Raw genomic sequence first — 21,828 nt, forward strand, 5'->3', positions numbered from 1 at the left:
TATCAAATACCAAATTATGGAGACGGTAGCGTTATGGCATGGAAACAATGCCAAGCCGTCATGTAGCCTAGCATGTATCGGAAAAAAATTATTAACGTCTCGTCTTCTGTACGTTTTTAAGGCTGCTCCGGTTTAAATGGAAATGCTGTTTATGACACAGTGACATTAATCATGTGGTGTGAATTCAGTCAAAGTCAGTAATTTGATCAACACTTCAAGAGGTATGGGTCAGTGTGACGGCCCTGCTGTGTGGCCGGTAAGTTGTTTGTCAATTCAGGTCCTTGATTGTGGGAGGTGCCTCTGATTATGTGGCCACCGGGATTGTATTTAAGGAGCGCCGTTCCACTCATGAGAAGAGGCAGGCGCAGACGGCAAGGACCAGCCCCAGAGAAGATCCAGGGCCCATCCGAGTACCAGGCCCTGTCAGATCAAGAGGCGGTGCCGGCAGATTGCTTGACACATTGTGGGAGTTGGGAGCAGAGACCTGTGGGGGCTAACCGGGTCCATGACTGGGAGAGGACCAGGCTGAGGGTGCACGCGCTGGAAACACATCTTGGGCTGCCGCTCATTATTCCTTAGACAGTAACTTTTAATAAATGCCTCTGAAGGACTAAATATTTTACTGGTTGCCATGTCCTCCCTATTTTTTGTTGAGGCCATCCGAGTCGGGTTATAACAGTCAGTTGCTAAGTTAGCTGTTTCAGTCGTCTATGACAGTCGTCCTCAACCCCCGAGCCGTAGACCAGTTGGTACTGGGCTGCACAAGAGATAATTAAATGTTTCCGTTGTAACATAACCACTATGTTTGTTTTTTCCTAAATAAATACATTAAAAAGTAAATGTATCAACCTGTCGTGTAGAACAGTTGCTGTGATTTCATTGTTAAAAAGTATTCCAATTTCCACTGTTTATAACTGATTTCGGGTAAATCCTGATGTTTTCAGGTGTGAGTGAAACAAATTAGTAATTAAAAAGGGGCGTGTGCGTCGGCGCAAGAGGCGCAAGCGGGGAGGAAGACGCTCACCGTGGGATCTGTGCAGCGGGAGTTTTGACTTGTCTGAACGTTTAAAACTAGTAAAAATCAAAGGAAAGACATAAAAAACAGCTATCAAAGATCGCCCCGTGCCACAGATAGTATTTTAGGAACTGGATCGGAGTTTGCACCCAGGAAACGGCGCCCGGTGCAAGTGGACGCCGCCAGTGCGAGAGGACGCCACCGAGGGGAAGGAGAAACGCTCCCGGTGAGATCTGGACTGTACTTTCTTTTTGGGGATTTTTGGTGGTACCACTCTTTTTTCATATCTTTTTGGGGAGGGGTTTGGACGTTAGGATTTTTCATTTTGGATCGGGACTTGGGGAAATACTTCCAGGACTTTGTTTATTTTTCGAGGATATGGAACTGCTTTGTGGACAATAATCTCTTTGAAAAAAGGATGGGAAATATTGGACATTTAATTAATTAGGTCTTTTGCTGATTCAAACCGAGTGACCATAATTATTTTTTGAGGGAATGTGGTTATCGATCTATCTATCAAGATAACTATTATTATTTCGTAGTATTGTAATTCTTTTTGAATAAATCATTGTTGCTAAGGATCAACTTATTTCTTATTGAGTGATTGGGTATTTATTTATTTATTTTTTTCAAATTAATGGTGTAGCATACCTTACCTGATTCCTGGGACAGATCTCCCTTGTGTGTATTTGTAAGTTCTGCTTTAAGCCGAATGTAACACCGTTTCATATATTATCTGAGTCTGGAGGATATTTTATTTTGAAAATCCTTTAACCGGATTCTCTCGGTTGCATCTTGGCCGCCAACATTGAGCCACAAGTAGCAAAATGAGTAAGAAACAGATCAGATATCTTAAGAAGGCTTTTTTGGGAAGGGGAAAAGGCCCTGAGACAGGAGAATTGATTTATCCCGGTAGATCCCCATATTCCAAGCTCTGCATGATATACGGCGACCGGCTCGATAATGAGGCAATGAAGCCTTCAAACTGCTACTTAGAGACCAAGCACCCTGTGCATAAGCAACACCTTGCATGTCATTGTTTCCCATCACTCCCAGATGGGACAGTCTGTGCAGAGAAAAAGTGCAGGGATCCAATTGATTTGTCATTATTGGGTTAAAATTTTCATGAAAGTAAAAAGTTCGTTTTTGTGGCGCATCTGTATCTTATTTTGAAGGGATAGGTAAACGTTACGATAGTGAAAAGAGTCAAAGAGCGTTAGGGTGGTGGACGAGATGAGAGGAGTAGAGCTTGGGAGTCTTAAGTCTGGTTCACATGGCACAATTTAAGAATGTTCGGCCAATTTTCCAAACCTCAGTTACCCCACACGAGACGATAAATGTAGTACAACAGATTCGATCGGTTCGTGTGTCCAGCCGCACGGCAAGAGCCACACACCACACAGGAACTGATTCCACTCACGAACATCCCGATTCCACAGGAAAATCCTGTAAAACCCTCGGATAAATAAACACGGATGATGATGTAAAAGCAATAGTGATAGTTTGTAGACTAATTTTAAGTGAGGTAGTGTCAGCGTCAAGCCCTTGCTGAAAGAACAGCCTTATCTTTTTGACCTATTTATGTCACATTAATGATGGATAGTGTCATGTTCTGTTATTGCATGAAAAGGACAGAAGGGGGAGCTCTGAATATATATGTAGCAAAATATGTCATGTGGAGAAGAGGAGAGTAAAGAGAGTACTGAAACTGAGCTATGTCTGATGCTGCTTAATTTTCACTATTTCAATATAGCAACACCACAACAGATAGCTGAAAAGTTACCAGGTTTATCAACTGCTGTAGCAATTTCCCTCCAACTCCTCTCTTTATCATTTCTGTTATTTCTTGTACGAAATGCTCAATGAACATACATGTTGTTTCCACCGGACTCTCGGTTGAGCCATATCAGCAGTTTGGGAATTTTCCCTGTGCTTATGTCACTGCGCTTTCTGATTGGCTACCTGTCACATTCAACAGGCTGCATTCTCGCTCCCAGTCAGGAAAAACCCCACACGCTGAGATAATCGGGCCAATACAACCCAACATGTTGAATATGCCAGATTTACACTAGGATGATCGGTTACGATTATCGCAGCAACAATATTAGAACTCGGAACGTTCTAAGATTGTCGTAAGGGGAAAATTGTTGCAAAAGATTTAAAATTGTGCCATGTGAACAAGGCTTTAGAGGGCACACTAACATGCAGAAGCTTTGTCTGACAGTTCACAAAATAATATTAATGCGTGTGTGTTGATAACTAAAGGGAAAAAAAGATCTGTCCTAGCACCCTCAGTAAAATGCTTAGCTCCCCCTTAGAACTGAAAAAAAAAAAAAAATTCTGGAAAAAAAAAAACACTGCTGGCATCAGACCTGATGGAATATAGTGTTGGATGATGCACGTAGGAATTGGACACAATTGCAGACCACTGACGATTCCCTGCAACTTCGTCTTCAATTGTCCAACTAAGATAGACGATACAAGCTAAAATCTTTTATTAGCAGAAACGTTGTGTACTACCCATGGTAAAGAGGTCAGAGGTGCAGAATAAAATGAAAGTTTGACTGTCTTGGGTTTATTCTGTCAGTATTTCTGATACATTCTCTCCCACGAATACTCGATCTTGTGAGTTCGGTGGTCTGTAGACGGACCACTGACTCAGAGCCTGTGTGTCAGGAATAAAACCAAATTGAAGTATGAAGAGTCGGACAAAAGCGGTGCGTCTTGGCTTTAATATGTTGGTAAAACTCACAGGCTATTGAAGAATATGTAAAGTTTTTCCAATCTCTTTAGGGTGTCCCCTGGTATTTTCTGTCAAACCTTTAAACAATGGCATGAAGGGACATAGCCCTGATTAATTTGCCTCAACCCAGGTAGGAGACCCAGCGACCATGTAGACGAAGGTGTTCTGGTCAGTCCAAAACAGGCAAAATGTTGTGTGGTGTTGTGTGTATTTTCTCAGAAGGTAAGGGACAATACATATTCATGCTTTTTAAGATGTTGATATGCTTCTTTCCTTCCCATTTAGAAAAACCATATTCTAGTTTACTGATGAACATTCACTATGTTCTCACATAGAACCATTGAATTTATAGAGCTTTTATCTACTGTATAAAATGGCTGGCCATGTTCTGTTAGCTGTTTTATCTGTGCCATTAAAGGACTGTAATTTGTAATTTTCTCTGTTCAATGTCCAACTGGGACTTTGTGACTTTCAACTCAAGCTTTTCTCGTCACCCACGGTGAGTGCTTTTATGCCTTAGTGTTTGTCCTTGATTCACCCCGACAGGAGGTTTTAAGATTCGCCTCAGTCTCTGACAACACTCCCAGGCAGCTTTCTCCTGTTAGGACATTTACTGATTGGAGTCTTGTGTTCTCTGTTCTGTAACTCCTCTATCTGTGATGGAGCTATTCTTCTCTCCCTTAGTGAGTTTGATGTATTGATTCTCTAATGGTCTGCCCGCTTTTGTTCGGCCTGATACCGCTTTGAAATCAACTCATTGATTTCCTCAGTTGTTTTTTTTTTATTATTATTCACAGGCTCCTGCTCTGCCCTTTAAGAAAAAAAACTGTACTTTAGTTGCTGCAGTGAATAGAAACTACAGAATGAAGATGTTCTTACAGTGTTGGCAAGCAATTTATTGGCACTTAGCAAATTCAAAAGCCTCATGATCTGTTTACTCTTCATAGTTTAACTCGGAATGCATTCAAAAAGTGAGAGATTTGGGTATGTTTCTTCATGTCATGTAATTTCCAGACAAAGATTTAAATGTGAACAATCAGAGCTTGTCTGAACTGACTGCAAGCAAATAGGAAGAGCTTCTGGTCTACAAAAGCTTAATGACTCTTTATTGATTCTCAACATTCACATTTAGATCCATTATCGACTAACAGCTGAATAGTGAATTATGAATATGGCATCTGTCCATCCATCCATTCGTCCATTCATGGTCAGGTAGCAGAGATAACAGGTCAAGGAAGAATTCCCAGCTTTCCCAGAATCTACTGGATATTCATGTTCTTGATGAGTTAGAAGGAACTTGATTGTGTTAGATCATCAAGTATTAATATTAGACAAAGGTAACCAGAGTAAACTCAAAATGCCGTTTTCAAATGACAGCGATTCATTAATTAAGGGAGAAAAATGATGACGGAATTATCAAAGCTAGCAACTACTTGTGCAGCATCAAGAACTGGCATCAAGCATTTGCAGTTCAGCGATTTTATTTTACAACCTTGAGGAGGAATTTTGGCAAAGGGACTTTAATTAATCAGATTAGCACTGCAGGTGAAGGTTTACCACATTCCTAATGCCTATGAATGGTTTGTAACCCTTTTGGTTTTTCTGATCATTTAGCCTCTTCATGTTGTCAGGGAAGTTCTCTTTGACTGCTTTTTTTTCAATTATTATTCTACAGGTCTGACCTCAGTGTGAGTTAGTTTGAAAAAAGAGAAAGCAAAAATAGATGTTAATGATCTTTAGAACATTGATGGTCAATGGAAACTATTTGTTTTGTTCCTTCATAATTCCGCCTTGCAGTGAGTCCCCAGTTTTCACAGCGGTTAGGGATTACAACCTTCTAATAGGTGAAATCTGCAAACACTTTAGATTATTTCTAAACACACTTAAAACCGCTTATTTTAATAGTACAAACACCAAACATATCTTAATATGTATCAATATGCGCAGTGGAAGCCATCTTAGCGCTATTGAAGAAACTAACATCTATAGTACTTCGTACTGTAGATGTAGATGTCGGGTGTACTGTGTGTACTGTAGACACAGGAGCCAAACAGTGGCAGGTAAAATGAATGACGCTCCTGGATTGGTTGCTTTGAAAACCCCAGCCAATAGCATGTAAGTAGAAATTTGCCTCTGTATCTTAGCTTCTCATGCTACATTATCTTTCAAATATTTCAGATATGCTCTACAAAATAAAAAACTTTAAAAAATCCATTAGCAGCTGGATTTTCCACAAGTAGTTTGGAATTACATTCCACAGAAAAATCCATCAATGGGTGAATTCATGAATACTGAACTGCGAATAGGCAGGAGATCACTGTATTCTGTGTTGATCTGTCAAATATTCTGCTTAAATATGATAAAATAAACAGAAGATAACAGCTGGATACTGCTCTGTGACAGATAACCAGACAACCCAGAGATGACGGCTGCACCGTTCACACTGAAAAGCTTACACACAAACACACAGACATGAAAGGTGAAGGGGTCTTCACACTAGGGCCAGCTGATCTCTGATGTCAACAGATGGATTAGTTGCTGTTTTACATACGTTTTCAATTTTAAAAATACCTTCTAGGTGTATTGCTGGTGCTGTTTAAAGCCTTAATGATGAGGGACTGAAACACTTGCAACCTATGAGCAGAATAATATCAGAAAAGAAGTTTGCTTTCTAAATCGTAATAAGTCAGCCAGTTTGTGGATTTTCTATAATTCTGCAAATCCAGACAGAAAAACATGAAAGAAAAATAATGTTCACCCAATTCAATAGTTTTGTGGGAGTACTATGGAAATAAAAATAGGTGTTCACATTTTTTTTAAATAGTTAATATACTTTTACAAAACCTAATATCAAATTCTTTTGCATTTTGTACAAGGGTTGCACAAAAATTACATATGTGCACATTTTGATGATCACTCATATTACTTTGTTTTGGATTAATCTGATGGTGAGTCATATTCAGCCAAGGTTTTTTAAGTTGTGGTATTTTGTGTTGTCTCCTGGCCAAAAAGATTCAGAGACTGAACAAAGGCTCCGATCTCTAAGACTGGTTTGAAAAACCAGAAGAAAAATCAACATTTGTACAGTTTTTGGTTTGAAATACAGACATTGTCGTATTGAACACTGGGTTTTACAGGGTTTTGATGGAGAAAGAGGGTTTTGTGTTTTCTGCATCCTGATAAAACAATGCTGCACATCGTGTGTGTCCTCCATGCAGAAACAGAACCATTAACAGGACAACAGGACACTGTTATTACAGTTTTCACCAAGCCAGGCCACAAGCTGATTACACACAGTGTCCTAAAGCCAGCACTAATATGTGTGTGGGGGTGTGTCTGTGTGGGGGATTGTTAGAGACAGAGAGCTCCATCACATGTGTTGTGTGTTAAAATGTTGTTGTGTTTTGTGGGACAGCAGTGAGTCGCTTTGTGGAGTAAAATCCCCGTGTCAGCCTCTCACTTGTATTATGGGACGGTTTTACATAACACCAAACCCACCGAACACACAATCTCATAAAAACAAAGGGAAGGAAGGGGGTCAGATCATAACAATAAATATCAAGGGTGGCAGAGGTTGGCTTGTTGAACATCAGAAGAAAGATGACTTGCAGCCCATGGAGATCAGCTTTTATTACATTGAGCATTACTTGTGCAGTTTTTCAGAGAGTGGGCTGCATCGGATCACCTCCAGATCAGAATAGAAGATACTTAAGACTAATTAAATCTAATCAGTGAATGTTTAGTCTTTAAAACTGTTTGAGCTTTGTCACTTTTATGGAATCTTAAAAATAGCATTTTCAGCACTTTAGACAGTATAGCATAAAAACACAACACAGTATATGGGCTATTTAAGCCTCCACCGGATTACTTTAAAGTGATCACTTAGAACAACGTTTGTAATTTGTAAGCAATTAACTATTTAAATATATTGCCAATATATTTGTCTCGTTCATGTGAATCAACTGGTGACCTCAAGGAATTGCTACACCCTAAAGGTCAGTTACATTTTTCCAGGTTATGTAGTGTGTGGTGTGCTAAAATGATGAATGTGACAATAAACTAATGTAATGCTGACATCATCTGACCTGATTTAGACTGGACAGAGCAGCAGGCACACATCCGAAGGCTGCATTCTTTGCATATTTCTTGTAATGACCATTAACATCTCAGTTCATATTGCCAACGAAAACTAAACATATTGTATATATTAAAGCGTAAGAACTGTTCACATATGTTCATCCTTTAGAGCAGTGGTCCCCAACCTTTTTAGTACCGTAGACCAGTCGAGATTTCGCATATTTGCTGCGGACCGAGGGCGGCGCGTCGAGACGACCGACACCAATGCTGTTGCTGCTGTTTCTAACTCATTCTGCTGCTTGTGGGCTCAATGTTGGCGCACAAGACGTAACTGACAGAATCCGGTTAAAGGATTTTCAAAATAAAAGATCCTCCACACTCAACACATAAAACGGAATTATTTAATTATTTCTTGCGCGGCCTGGTACCAATTGGTCCGCAGCCCGGGGATTGGGGGCCACTGCTTTACAGGTTACAAAGAGTGCCATTCAACAAGAACAACTGATGTTCTTGTTTCTCTGTTGCTTTTAAAACATATTTTTATTGGCTGTGTGATTTAAAACTGTACTTTTCAAAAACAGAAAAATCATATCAGTTGCAGTTTATGAGGACTTTGAATTACCCACTCCCTGTTTTCTGACAAATTATAATGAAGATTTTTACATTTCTAGAAGTTGTGCTTCGGTTCGAGTCTTTAGATTAACAGCAGCCTGGTTCAGTCCGTTTTAATCGAACTCTAGTCTGTCTGCCTAGAAACTACGGGTCTGTTGGAGAGACAAGAATCAATCTGATGCAGATCAAAAATGTGAAATCTGTCCTCCATAACTTGGTCTGGGTTTGGTTGAAATGATCTTTGGTTCAGTTTGAATGCATATGTGAATGCCAAGAGGACTGGAGACCACTCCAAAAGCAGGAAGTAGACCACAGCGGAGGGCATTTTGGGTATATACAACCAAAACAAAACGCGTGTCTAGCGCTAGGAGGAGAAACGGCTCATTGTCTTTTACCAAAGACAAAAAAGAAATTTACAATCACTAAAATCTGAAGCTACTAAATTTCTATTTACATTTTGTTTAGAAGGAAGTTGAGCTCAGTGTCTTCTTCAGTGATTTCATCTCGTTTCCTTCAGTGGTTCTTGGTGCAACACCCCAACAAGTGAGAAGGGGAACACGTTTTCAAAGGGCTTGGTTTGTTTGACTTGGTGCAACATTAAAGTGAACTGCACCAGCTGAAAATGTAGAAGTCTCAAATTGAACTGAGTCTAAGGGACTATCAGCTGTGAAAACAACCTCAATTTGCAATATAGAGTGTGATACATGAACCCAAGTTCAAAGAGACGCCTGAGTGAGTATGAGCTTATTTCTCATTAGCAGTGGTGTAGGCATGGGGTGTGTGTGTGTGTGAGCATTTGTTTGTAATACCTTGGGAACATTTTCCTGACACATACTATGTTGTAGGGACTAACTGCTCCTTGTGGGGACCGAAGCCTGGTCCCCACAAGGGGAAACAATGCTTTTGGGACAGGGGTTAGATTTAGGACTAAGGTGTGAATTGAGTTTTGGTTAGGGATAGGGTTAGGTATGTAATGTAAGGGTTAAGGTAAGGATAAGGGTAAGGTTTAGGCTGTAGAAATTAATGGAAGTCAATGGAAAGTCCCCACAAAGATTTGCAAACATGCGTGTGTGGGGGTGGTCAGTCAGGACTTACTGATCCTTACATCCTCTGCTGACACGCCAGTTATTTTCCAGCAGGGTTCATTGGATTTAGACCTCTGTTTTTTTTTCTTCCTCTCTCTCCCATTTTTCTCCATCAGAGCACTCTGTGACTGTCCATACCGGGTAATCCACACAAAAACACACTTTAAAGACTTTTTCTTATATTAAAAAAATCTCAAATTGGTTCCAAAATGTATTTTTGTATGTATTTGTGCTGTTATTCCTGTGTGTATCTGGAGTTTCTGTGTATTTGTCTTTTTTGTGGGACTGTGAGCATATGGAAGGTGGGTGTGTTTGCAGAGAGCAGAGTCCACATTGTTTGTGTCTTCTTGTTTACTCATGCAGTTTAACTTTTTTTTTTTTCCTCCATCTCAGACATAATATTTGTGGTAGGCTCTCCACTCAGTCCCGTCTTCCTGTGTGTTTATGTAAGACAGAGGAGGAGAGAAAAAGGCAGAACTGAAGAGCGGTTTGGAGCATCAACCTGTTTAGGGATGGCTGTTGAATCTGTTTTTACTCTAGTTTCTACCTATTGGGCTTGTTGTCTGTCTAGATCCAGTAGCTGTGATATACACACGTCTACATCAAACCAGAAGAAGTTAGGAAAATATGTGTCATATAACCTGAAGTGAATGTCTTCTATGAAAAATTTAAATTACTATCCTTTGTTTTTGTTTTAGATTGTATTCAACAGACTGACACAAAGTACCACATAATTGTGATGTGGAAGATAAAGGATGCTTGAGTTTCATCAATTTTACAAATAAACCCAGAACATTCAGAGGTCACCTAATTCTTCAACATCGCCTGTACGTTTTGTACCCAAGCATCAGAACAGCATGAGAACTCAGAAAAGACCAAAACACAGTTAAACTCCACTGTTTTATGTCACTTAGTAAAAAAAAGTTTGCCTGTGTATGGAAGTTTGAGTTTCAAATAAATGTTAAACTCTTCTAACAAAGTGCAAAAAATCTAATTTTACATCCTCTGAACTGGAGAGAAAACTGATCTCTATTGCTCTGATTTGATGAAGCTCTGAACTGTGGCAAGTTAACAATGAAAATGCATATTTGATTTAAAGCAGTGGGAGAAGCATACTGGCATATCCTCTGGATTTACTGAAATCTTTTAAACAAAATTGTTAATTTGAACAAATGTTAATGGTGACTGCGCAGCTTTTTTTGGAACTGCAAAGAATACAAAAATAAATACATAAAATAAAACATTTTACAATATTTGCCATTTTTATCTGTAAAAATACAAAATGATGAACCATGAGTACTTTGAACTTGACAACTTTGTAGTTTCTACAAAGTATTGACTAATCAACTGCACTTAAAACAAAAATTTTATTTTATCATTCATTTTCATTCACCAAGAGGTTTCCATGACCACTCAGACGTCCCCTGAAAGTTGCCATGAATATTCAGCAAACTTTTGAGAAACACTCAGCGGACGTCAAAATAAAACCTTCCACGTCTGGCGGACGCTGTGATCGCTGCCTGGATGGTTTGCTAGAGGTTAAGCTGAAGGTCTGCTGGGTGTTTAAAGTCATTTCATTTTGACGTCTAGCTGCAAACATTCACTAAGCATTGGCAGACAATGTTCGCCAAACGTCAAAATGACCTGTATTAATGACAGTAAAAACTAACAAGGCAAAACTAATGATAATAAAACACTTTATTCTGCAATATAAGTACATAAAACAATTTCAGAAAAAAATTTCATTTGAAAAATGGATGTGGTACAAAGAATTAATGTAAATGCATATGATTTCATAAGACAAAAAAAAAAATCAAGGAGAATGTCAGCATTTTAAAACATCTAATGTTTAGAAAAATCCCTCAGGATTTGTGACCAGGTTTCTGCTGCATTTAAAGCAAAAACACAAATACTGATTACTGTTTATTGAAGCAGAATAAGATCTGCTTCAATAAACTAAAAATAATGTTAGAAATTGACAGAACACCGAAGCTTCTGCAGAAACAGCCCAGAGACGTCAGAATAGAAAAATCTTTCCTCTGATTTTAAAGATGCCAATGCCTCAGGGAGAAACACATGGGGGAATATTATTCATGTAACACACCTACCAATCCAACTGTGTATCTGTGTGTGGGCGTGCACATGTGTGTGTTGACCTTGCTCTCACTCTTATCATGGCAGGATTAACTCACACTGGACAGATGGCAGTGTGGTGCTCCTCCCTCCCACACACACTCATGCTAACGCTAGCACACACACCACAACTTGGCACCGCATGGTGTGTACAAGCCGCGGCGCCGTCTCCGGGCGCTGCTGGAGGCTTAAATACACACACAAACACCCCCCCACACAGAGTGAAATGGTAGGATGAAGGCCGTGTTAGCAGATGATGACTCTGATGTCAAAAAGCTCTCTGCTGGTCTTTCTCTTAAAAATTTGTTCTGCTCTTACTTTTCTCTGGTTCTTTTCATTAATCCAAGCAGGTTCGATGTACACAAACTTGTTATGGTTTCTCACAGAAGTACTTTATTGTAAAGACAACTGAATGTTTAAAGTGTTTTTTATCTGAACTAAATGAAATTTTGAACACTTTGGCAAAACTGGTTTAGTTTCAAAATGTTTAAGGTTTCCTTTCAAATATGGCCTCTGTGTAACTGAAATACAGGCCCTGACTTGAATTATTGCTTTTAAGCTTGTAATAACCATTTCTTTGAGAATTCATAAAAGTTTAGATGTTCTAAAAATAAAAGAGCCTCATACCTGATGTTTTAAATCAATGCCATTGTTGTTAGGCTATAATGATTGCATAAACTGCAGTCATTGTAGCAATATTCAACAATATTCATATTAAGCAAATATTATTAGGGCTGAATTTATAAGTTGGATATTATGTGATTAATTGGACTAATTGTAATTAATCAATTATTGAAACAAATCTAAACTAATTTAATAATCAATTAATTGTTGACCGGAGAGCTCAAACTCAAAAAAGACCATTTACTAAAAAAATAACCCAACATCTTCAGAGTTCTAATTTAACCAAGAATGTACAAGAATTTTTTTAATTTAAAATAAAAACACCTTTGTCTGTAAATATGTCTTAGCCTAAACTCTTCAAGTGACAGTTTTATCTTAACCCAGTTCACATTTACTAAAGGAATTCTGCTATATTGCATTTAGGCAATATTTTTTATTATTATTAATGTATTCCTAATGTTGTATAAAAAGGTGGTTAAATAAAAAATCTGTAGAATTTGCCATTTTCTTATCCAATTAATCGTCAGAATAACTGATACAGTAATTGATTAGAAAAATAATCAATAGTTGCATCCCTAGAAATTATGCAACACCAACTCCAATCTATCATATAGTGAATGAGTATTTCCTAAAAGACTGGTTGCTTTTAGTATATATAAGGTATAAGGTATAGAAAACTTTACAGAAAGAGTCTTTGACATATGAGGGGAGCTGGTAACTATAATGGATTCCAATATCACAGAGAGGGATTTTCAGCGCTCACAGTATTAATATCAGATTAAATCAGTCAGGAAGTGGACTACTTTAATCCAAAACTATAATCCCATTTTGGGAATAAAATTAATTTGCTGAATTTCTTTAGGATGAAAGGGGGATATTACTTTAATCCACACACTGACCAAAAATTGTGCAGTTTTCACTACACGGATCTCATGCTGTGGATGCTTTGTTGTTTTGTTTAGCATATATTGAAGCGAAAAACTCCAACTTTTCAATTTCTTTGTCTTTTTCTTCTCTACTGATTAGAATCTGTCCTTTTCCAGATCTCTGGATTTCTGTTGGGAGATAATGACTACGAATGTTTGATCAAGCTTCAGCTCGCTTGCTGTTGCCTCCAGCGTTTCTGACTACCTGCACTCTGCATTCAGGAGACAAAGTGAGATTAATGCTGAGGGTTCGTTCAAGCTAAACATTCGGAAAATAGATTTATCTACATCTGCTGAGGTGCACAGTGCGTTGCTGGATTCTTCTCTAATATCACTCTGAAAATATTTACTGGTCTGAACAGGGGACAGGCTAGCATATTTGCCTGATTACTTCCCTTTGTTTATGAGCTGAAAGACTGCGTTCATCCCATCAGCTCAAACCCGTTCTTTTTGGGGGGTATCAGAATAAACAATGTGAATTTATATGCTTGCCACACTTTTCATATATTAATTGAAAGAAATATTAGAAAACTACATTGTAACTGAATCATTTTTGCTTTAACATCACATTTATTTGCTTATATGTTCTATTTTGTTTTTGACATACATTGAAGTTTTAGTTTTGAAATAACATGTGGAAAATGTGAACAGTTGTAAACCCTTAAAAGATCTATCTAGCTCAAAAATAACAAAAAAAACACACCATGAATTCGAAGCCAAAATCTTCTGTTAATTTTTTGTCATGACAATTACTTTTAAGCTAAAAAAAATACAAAAGTGGTCAAAGGGAGCAGATTTACTCACCATGAAAGAGTCAAACCTTAACCTACTTGTTATGATTTAAAAGGCTGCTTTACAACAATAAAGTCCATATACATCTTGAAAGTGTAGTTTTCTCCTGACAAACTGATTAAAATCACAGTTATCTTGATGTTCCAAGATCAATAATAATAAAAAAAAATGTCTCAAATGTTATTTCTTGAATAGGAGCGAATCAGAATCTGGAGAAAGTTAAAAAGCCTGAGGAGCAGCAGTGGTTACTAACATACCATGAATCGACTTTCACCAGCCAACTCTACTTTCCTCAGGCGAACACTGGCTGCTGCCAAAGTAACATACAGTAAAGATCCAGAGTTAGCCTTCATGCCTTACTGGTTCCTCTCAGATCCGCTTTTTAAATTAAATACATTTTTAAAGTGGCTCTCCATCAATACTTCAGACTTTTTAATGATATTCTTTCTAAACATAATGATTTTCTGCCTGGTTAACCCTTTTTAGAAGAATGTTTGCAATATTAAAAAGACACAAATGGTTGGGACTCCTTGCCAGGGAGGCTTAAGAGTGTGACCCCTCTATAATTGGAGCACACCCTCCAGCCTCCCTGGCAAGGTCTATTCAGGGGTCCTGGAGAGGAGGGTCCGTCAGATAGTCGAACCTCGGATTCAGGAAGAGCAGTGTGGTTTTCGTCCTGGTCGTGGAACACTGGACCAGCTCTACAACCTCGGCAGGGTCCTGGGGGGTGCATGGGAGTTCGCCCAACCAGTCTACATGTGTTTTGTGGACTTGGAGAAGGCGTTCGACCATGTCCCTCAGGGAGCCCTGTGGGGGGTTCTCCGGGAGTATGGGGTACCAGGCCCTTTGATACGGGCTGTCAGGTCCCTGTATGACCGGTGTCAGAGTCTGATCCGCATTGCCGGCAGTAAGTCGGGCTCGTTTCCGGTGAGAGTTGGACTCCGCCAGGGCTGCCCTTTGTCACTGATTCTGTTCATTGCTTTTATGGACAGAATTTCTAGGCGCAGCCAAGGTGTTGAAGGGATCCGTTTTGGTGGCCTTAGGATCTCATCTCTGCTTTTTGCGGATGATGTGGTCCTTTTGGCTTCATCAGGTCGTGATCTGCAGCTCTCGCTGGAGTGGTTCGCAGCCAAGTGTGAAGCGGCCAGGATGAGGATCAGTGCCTCCAAATCCGAGGCCATGGTCTTGAGCCAGAAAAGGGTAGAGTGCCTTCTCCGGGTCAGGGGTGGTGTCCTGCCCCAAGTGGAGGAGTTCAAGTATCTCAGGCGGGGAGGGAGCGGGAGATCGACAGGCGGATTGGCGCAGCGTCTGCCGTCAAGCGGGCGCTGTATCGGTCCGTCGTGGTGAAGAGAGAGCTGAGCCAAAAAGCGAAGCTCTCGATTTACCAGTCGATCTACGTTCCCACCCTCATCTATGGTCATGAGCTTTGGGTCATGACCGAAAGAACGAGATCGCGGATACAAGCGGCCTAAATGGATTTTCTCCGTAGGGTGGCTGGGCTCTCCCTTAGAGATAGGGTGAGAATCTCAGTCATCCGGGAGGGACTCAGAGTAGAGCCGCTGCTCCTTCACATGGAGAGGAGCCAGGTGAGGTGGCTCGGGTATCTGGTCAGGATGCCTCCTGGACGCCTCCCTGGTGAGGTGTTCCGGGCACATCCCACCGGGAGGAGGCCCCGGGGAAGACCCAGGACACGCTGGAGGGACTATGTTTCTCGGCTGGCCTGGGAACGCCTTGGGATTTCCCCGGAAGAGCTGGAAGAAGTGGCCGGGGAGAGGGAAGTCTGGGCCTCCCTTCTGAAGTGCTACCCCCGCAACCTGACCCCGGAGAAGCGGACGGACGGACGGACGGATGGATGGATGGAGACTCTTTAGAAAGGAAACTCCAGGACAACCTGGAGAAGTTGCATTCCTGTATCAGTTGGCGATGAAATGAAAAGGGCAGATGGGTCGTATGAAATGATGCCATTGTCTTCAATAAGCAGACGGTAAAAACATTTTTGCTAACTAAATGCTCCAAAAATGGTCAGGTTTTCAGGAATGAAACATCTTTTAACATGACTCTTTACATTCATGGCTGAAGGAGAACAACAGGAAAATATCAGTGTTTGGTTTTGTGTCGTTGAGGTTCCTGAAAAATAAACTTTCTAGAGGGAAAAAATTGTAGACGTACCCACACTGGCAGCATTTCCATTGACCATGGAATTGTGCAATTGGACATTTCAAAAATAAATGCGTTTAATGGAAATTCACTAATTAAAAAATATATACAATTTTTGCTAAAAAGTTTTAGCTCTAGAATGGGGTGGTTATTTTAGCTGTATCAAAATTGGTTTACATCACAAATCCATAATGGAAACACTTTTTTCACCTTTACCAGTAATAAAAAGGTAAATTTTCTGACAAAAAACGTTGTCTTGATTTTTCCAGTCATGTTTGTAATGTTTTTAACCACCTAAATAGTCAAAAACTGTTTTTGTACAAACAATAAAAAGCTTGAAAATGAAGACTTGATTGTTGGAGAAGTGTTTAATAGCACAGCTATTCTTCGACTTCAGGAGAACTCAGAGCATTTAAGAAGCGCTCAGTGTTAAGGCAGAGTAACGGGCCACTGTGCAGACACCAGAACAAAAGCATCCCTGTTGTATTGACTGTCACTCAGCCTACAGCTGTTATCTGTTGTCTGCCTCTATCCAAACAATCACACAGACCAAAAAAAAAAAAAAAGAAGAGGGAAATAAATCGATGCAATCCTCCAGAGAGAAAAGCTCAGACTGAAGTGCTGCCATGACTTCCTGCATGTTTGTGCAGAGCAGGCTGTAAGTGAGGTGACAAGGTAACCTCTTCCTCCCTGGAGTATGTGAGCGGTGAATAAGGCCACAGACAGAGAAAGAGTTAGAACAGGATTTAATTGTCTGAGTTGTTCTCTCACTTAGAGAGAAAGTACAACATTTCTTCCTGTAGCAGCAGCAGGTTTTCTAACAAGAAGAAAAGCTTAACTGGAAGCAAACACATTGTGTTTGTGAGATACAGCAGCACCAACCAGACTGGTCAGGAAAAGATGAAACAACCAGCAACTTTTCTGCTTAAAAATTACATTAGTTGTGTGAGAAATCATAGCAGTGCATTTAGAAAAAACAGATATATGGACTGGTCAGTATCGGTCCCGATACTCAATGTAGATTGTTTTTCAGTATCAGTGACAATGTCCCTGATCGGTAAGGTCAAATCTATTCAGTCTAATTCTGCGCTTTGTTTCTGAGCGACATCATTATTTATTTTCCATTATTTTCAGATTTCTTAATTGCACTTTCTGCATCATTTGAAGGAAAGCTTGCTGCAGTTTATTTGTACATGTTTGACCAAGTTAGTCAGTTTCAGTTTCTTTATTATTTACATTACCGTACATTGGCTGTTCTACTACTAATTTCACAGACTTGACAAATTAAAGTTGTTTTTACATATTTGATAAAGCTTGTGAAGCTGTTGGTGGATTTAAGTGCTATACTGGTGCAGAGTTACCAAATTTGTAATTCAGTACATTCATGTATAGGTTTTTTGGGGTTTTTTTTTTTAAAAGAAACATTTTAAGTCGATTCAGTTGTTTTTCTGTATCGGATCAGTATTGGCCGATACTTAACCTCAGATATCCGTGTCAGAAGTGAAAGAAATTGTTTAACATTATCATTCTACAAAAAGTAGAAAATGGTTATCAGGCGGGTAAAAACAATAATCCAGTTGTACAAGCAGTGTACAACTGGTGCACCAGCAGCGAGAAGAATGGAGTTGATAACCAATATCAAGAACAGTATGTCTTGAACAACTGGATCTCTTCTCTTCAACTACTACTATACTCTCAAACTAAATCATGTTTAGGGTTGATGAACAAAATTCTCAACATCAACCAAAACAGAACAATAATGTCTTCATCTGTCTACAGAATGTTTTCTCGTATGAGTTTTTCTAGATTGGGACATTTCGGGGACGTCTGGCCAATCGCTAGGCTTAACATTAGCGTCTTCTTGTCAAATAACTGTAGAACCTCTCTGATCACTCTAAAGCTGATCATTAACTGAATGTTTCCCATAATCCTCAGCTCAGTCTATTCAAGAAATAGTTTTCCATTATCTTCAACGTGTGTCTGGTGTTGTTTACCATTTTAAACCATCTGAAATCAATTTAGCTCAGCAGCCAATCAATTTCAGGACTTCTTTATATATGCTCCAGCCTCTAATTAACTTTTTTTATTTGAGTAACAATGGTCTGCTGAGAAATATCTGGAAGGACCCATTTAATTCAGGTCTTCAGACAGGAAAGCACCTTTACCTGCAGATACAATATTTTTTGCCATCGACCTTACACAGAATGAAAAGTCTTACTGACAAAACTCCACACTGTTATTAACTTCCCCTTTCAGTTTCTAAAACTTCACCCATATGATTCTCCCTGCTAACATCCATCCATCCATCTATCATCTATTCGTTCCTCTATCCATTCCTCCCTTCTATTGTCTATCCATCCATTTCACCAGCTATCAACCCATCCATTCCTCCTTACACATCTCATCCATCTGTTGATCTGTCAGTCCATCCATTGATACTTAGTAAATCCAATAAATCCATAAGTTGTTGCTCAAACCTTCCTTCATTGCTTACTAAATTTAAGAAGATAAGATTTATTTGTCATTGTCATCAATAGATTACAACGAGATGGAGAGATTAAATTTCTTTGTTCCTTTCGTCTTGTTTTCTTCCTTTGTTCAATATTTCAAGTCAGAGCACTAAAATTATCTGGCATTGGTATCATCTATGAAGTTTTGTATTTAGACTTTAAAATCACCCAGAAATGATTGAGGAATGTGGAAAAGTATGGAATTACAACATGGACAAATGTGTTATGTTAGGCGACATAAAATAAACACAGTTTGTGTTTACCCAAATCTGAAAGTAAAACATGACATACTGTGGAAAATGTCATAAAAAATATCTGAACACAGTATTTATTCATTTACCATCCAGTACATTGAAGTCAAATTGGTGCCTAAATCTATGATGTTGAGAGTCCTGTCAATCTGTCAGCAATCTGACAGTTTCTGTTGTCACAACAAATATTGTCATTTTTTAACGCATGTCCCGCCTGCTTGTTGTGTTCATTGACTAAGAGTAAGTGCTGCTTTCATGCACAGATAATAGATTACCAGCATCCAGTTAAATAGTAATAATATATTAAGGGTACATTAAGATACTTTATCTTTGTTTTGATGTGGCACTAGTTACCCATCATATCTCTATGGGAGTAATACTCTCTGAGGCATATGCCCCCTTTATTGTCACCTATTCAGTGTCTTGCTACTCTTATTGATATTATTCACACATTAACAACAGCTTTAAAATACTGAAAATTTTAGAAACAATTTTCCCACCAACATTTGGCACCCCTCTAGTCTGGCGCCCCTGTGCATGGCATAGTGAATACCCAGTTTTCATAGACAGATACAAAACAAAAAGTAATGATTAGGTAAAAGATGAAAGCAGAACTTTTAAAGTCTACAAAGTGAGGCATTGGGGCTTACTTGAATCTTCCCTGGCAGTGCTGACACTGATCTCCGACCCAGCCGTGGTCACACACGCAGCTCCCGTTGACACACTTCCCTGAAAAACAGCTCTTATCGCAGGGCGCCGACGAAGCCCCGGCGTGAAGCACCAGATGAAGCAGCACCAGTAATCCCAGATATGTTTTCCACAGCCCAGATGATGACCTGGCCCAGGCGGGTAGATGTTTACATCCAGCGGGATCCATGATGATGGGAGCGCGCTGAGCTCAACACAGGCTGCCGCTTTCCCGGAGCTGATCCGCGGGGATCAGCAGTGAGGCGGGTCGGCTCAGGTTGCCCTACCTGTAACCCCGATGAAGAAGGAGCCTGGAGATAACTATTACTTGCGGGCTGTCAGAACATGCTGAGCGGCGTGGGTTGAAGCTGGGGGAGGTGGGCAGAACACGGCAAGAAACTTTGATGGAAGCAGTTAGAAAACACTACTGATGCGTCTCCACCTGGAACAATTCGTTCCGAGCAGCAAATAAACATACAAGAAAATTCATTTTCTGCATTTTTAAGTCTTCCAGAAAACTTCAGCTGCGGCGAAGAATCCTGCGTCAGGAAGTAAACACACAGCCCCGGAAGGATGAAGCGCTCTTCGCGTTGGAAATTAACATCCAAGCGAGATCTCATCGCCCTGCGCTGCAACTCATCTGCTAACAAAGACTTGGGCTCCGATCTGCGGCGGGTGGACGCGACAGCCGCGGCTCCTGCTGCCGTCCGGAGCTTCCCCTCGCTCCGCTGTGTGATAGCTCCACAGCTGGGGTTGGGATGGGGGTGGGGGGAGTCCTACACAAAACCCCCAGAGCGAGCATTAGCAGTACGACCACGGCACGCGGTTAAAGGGGCAGGTCCCTTTTAAGGAGGCAGAGACAAAGCTGGTGACAAACGCCTGCAGCGGCATCACTGGCCTGGTTTCACACACCTGAAGCATTGACAGATCGCAGAGGTGATAAAGAGTCACCATAGTAAGGACGGATGTCTGAATGCATAGTTATATGATTGACTAAACAATTTGCAGTTAAATCCAGATGCTTAGTCCAAAAGGCAAATGAATAAAAACATCTGACAAAAGGTTTTGAACATGCAAAATGAAGTTGTATGGAAATGTAGTTAGAGAAAAATGTTTTAGTGAAAGTGAAAATAAAAAAAATAAATAAATACATAAATGACAGATGTTAAAAATGATACATAACTGCGGGGGGAGATCTTAAATAAACGTTTGGAATATACAAAATTAAAACATGAAAACAAATATATTTGTTGAAAAACGTAAATTAGATATGTTTTAGAAAACTAATCTAAGATGGGGGAAATGATTGGACATCAACATGATTTGATAACATGGATTGTAAAAAGTAATAACTGTTTTTTAAATGCTTGGATTTGTCCAATATGGACTTCTTAATTTTATAAAGTCAAAAATATATAGTAAAAAAAATCCATCTTATTGTCATCATAATGATTTATGAAGGTAATTCTTAAATATTTTATTGAAACATGAAGTATTGGACTATATTGTTCGAGTTCATTCAAAAGTTAAATGTTTTCCTAGAGATTGTCTAAACTACAAACCACTAAGATTTAGAAACAAGAACAAACTCTAAATTTCCCTCAGCACCAGACCTTACGATTTTTAAAATCTACATTAAACATTCACTAAAAGTCCCGCTTACATTTACAAATACATCTAAAACTTTAGAATATGGTGAAAAGTTTAATATTGTGCCTCTCATTTCAGGAAGTGAAACTCGTAGCTTATATAGATTCACTTAACAGAATGAAATATTCAAAGCTTTTGTTTCTTGTCATTTTAATGATTATTGTCATGCATGGGATATTTGAATCTGACAATTATGGTTTAGCAATAATGAAGACCCAAAATTCAGTTTCTCAGAAAATGTGAACTTTTGAAAATATGAACATTTTGAAATGTCAAGTTTCTGAAATGTTCATTTCTATACAAAATATAGTTTCATCTTTTGAAATGAGGTACAAATTTTTTCTTTTCATGATATTCTAATTGTTCCGAGATGCACTTCTGCTTAAAAAAGAAAATAAATCTAAATCTTTAACCAGTGTCTCAAATTAACACATGTCTAATACATTAAAATGTATCCATCTGCCTTATATGTTGAAACATATTTACTTCTTATGAATACAAAGCTTGGATGTTAATTATTTTTGATTAATATGGCAGATACATTTAAAGCTGCTGTATGTAGTTTT

At 39.3% G+C, this 21,828-nt stretch overlaps 1 protein-coding gene across 5 annotated transcripts in view; it reads right to left on the bottom strand.

Annotated features, from left to right (window-relative positions):
• The window catches only part of LOC114137745 (attractin-like protein 1), a 324,777-nt gene extending 304,095 nt beyond the window's left edge, over positions 1-20,682 (bottom strand). For 2 of the 5 annotated variants that reach the window (XR_003594084.1, XM_028006551.1), the window contains exon 1: positions 19,576-20,672. Coding sequence is in view for 3 of the 5 variants with exons in the window: in XM_028006551.1 (XP_027862352.1) it covers positions 19,576-19,802 (227 nt within the window). In the remaining 2 variants the exon portion in view is untranslated. Of the gene's footprint in view, positions 1-19,575 lie in introns of all 5 variants that reach the window. The other 3 variants (XR_003594085.1, XM_028006550.1, XM_028006549.1) reach the window with 3 other exon arrangements.
• Between the last annotated feature and the right edge of the window lie 1,146 nt (positions 20,683-21,828).

The sequence above is a fragment of the Xiphophorus couchianus genome, chromosome 22 (assembly GCF_001444195.1).
Source record: "Xiphophorus couchianus chromosome 22, X_couchianus-1.0, whole genome shotgun sequence".
Taxonomy (NCBI): Eukaryota; Metazoa; Chordata; class Actinopteri; order Cyprinodontiformes; family Poeciliidae; genus Xiphophorus; species Xiphophorus couchianus.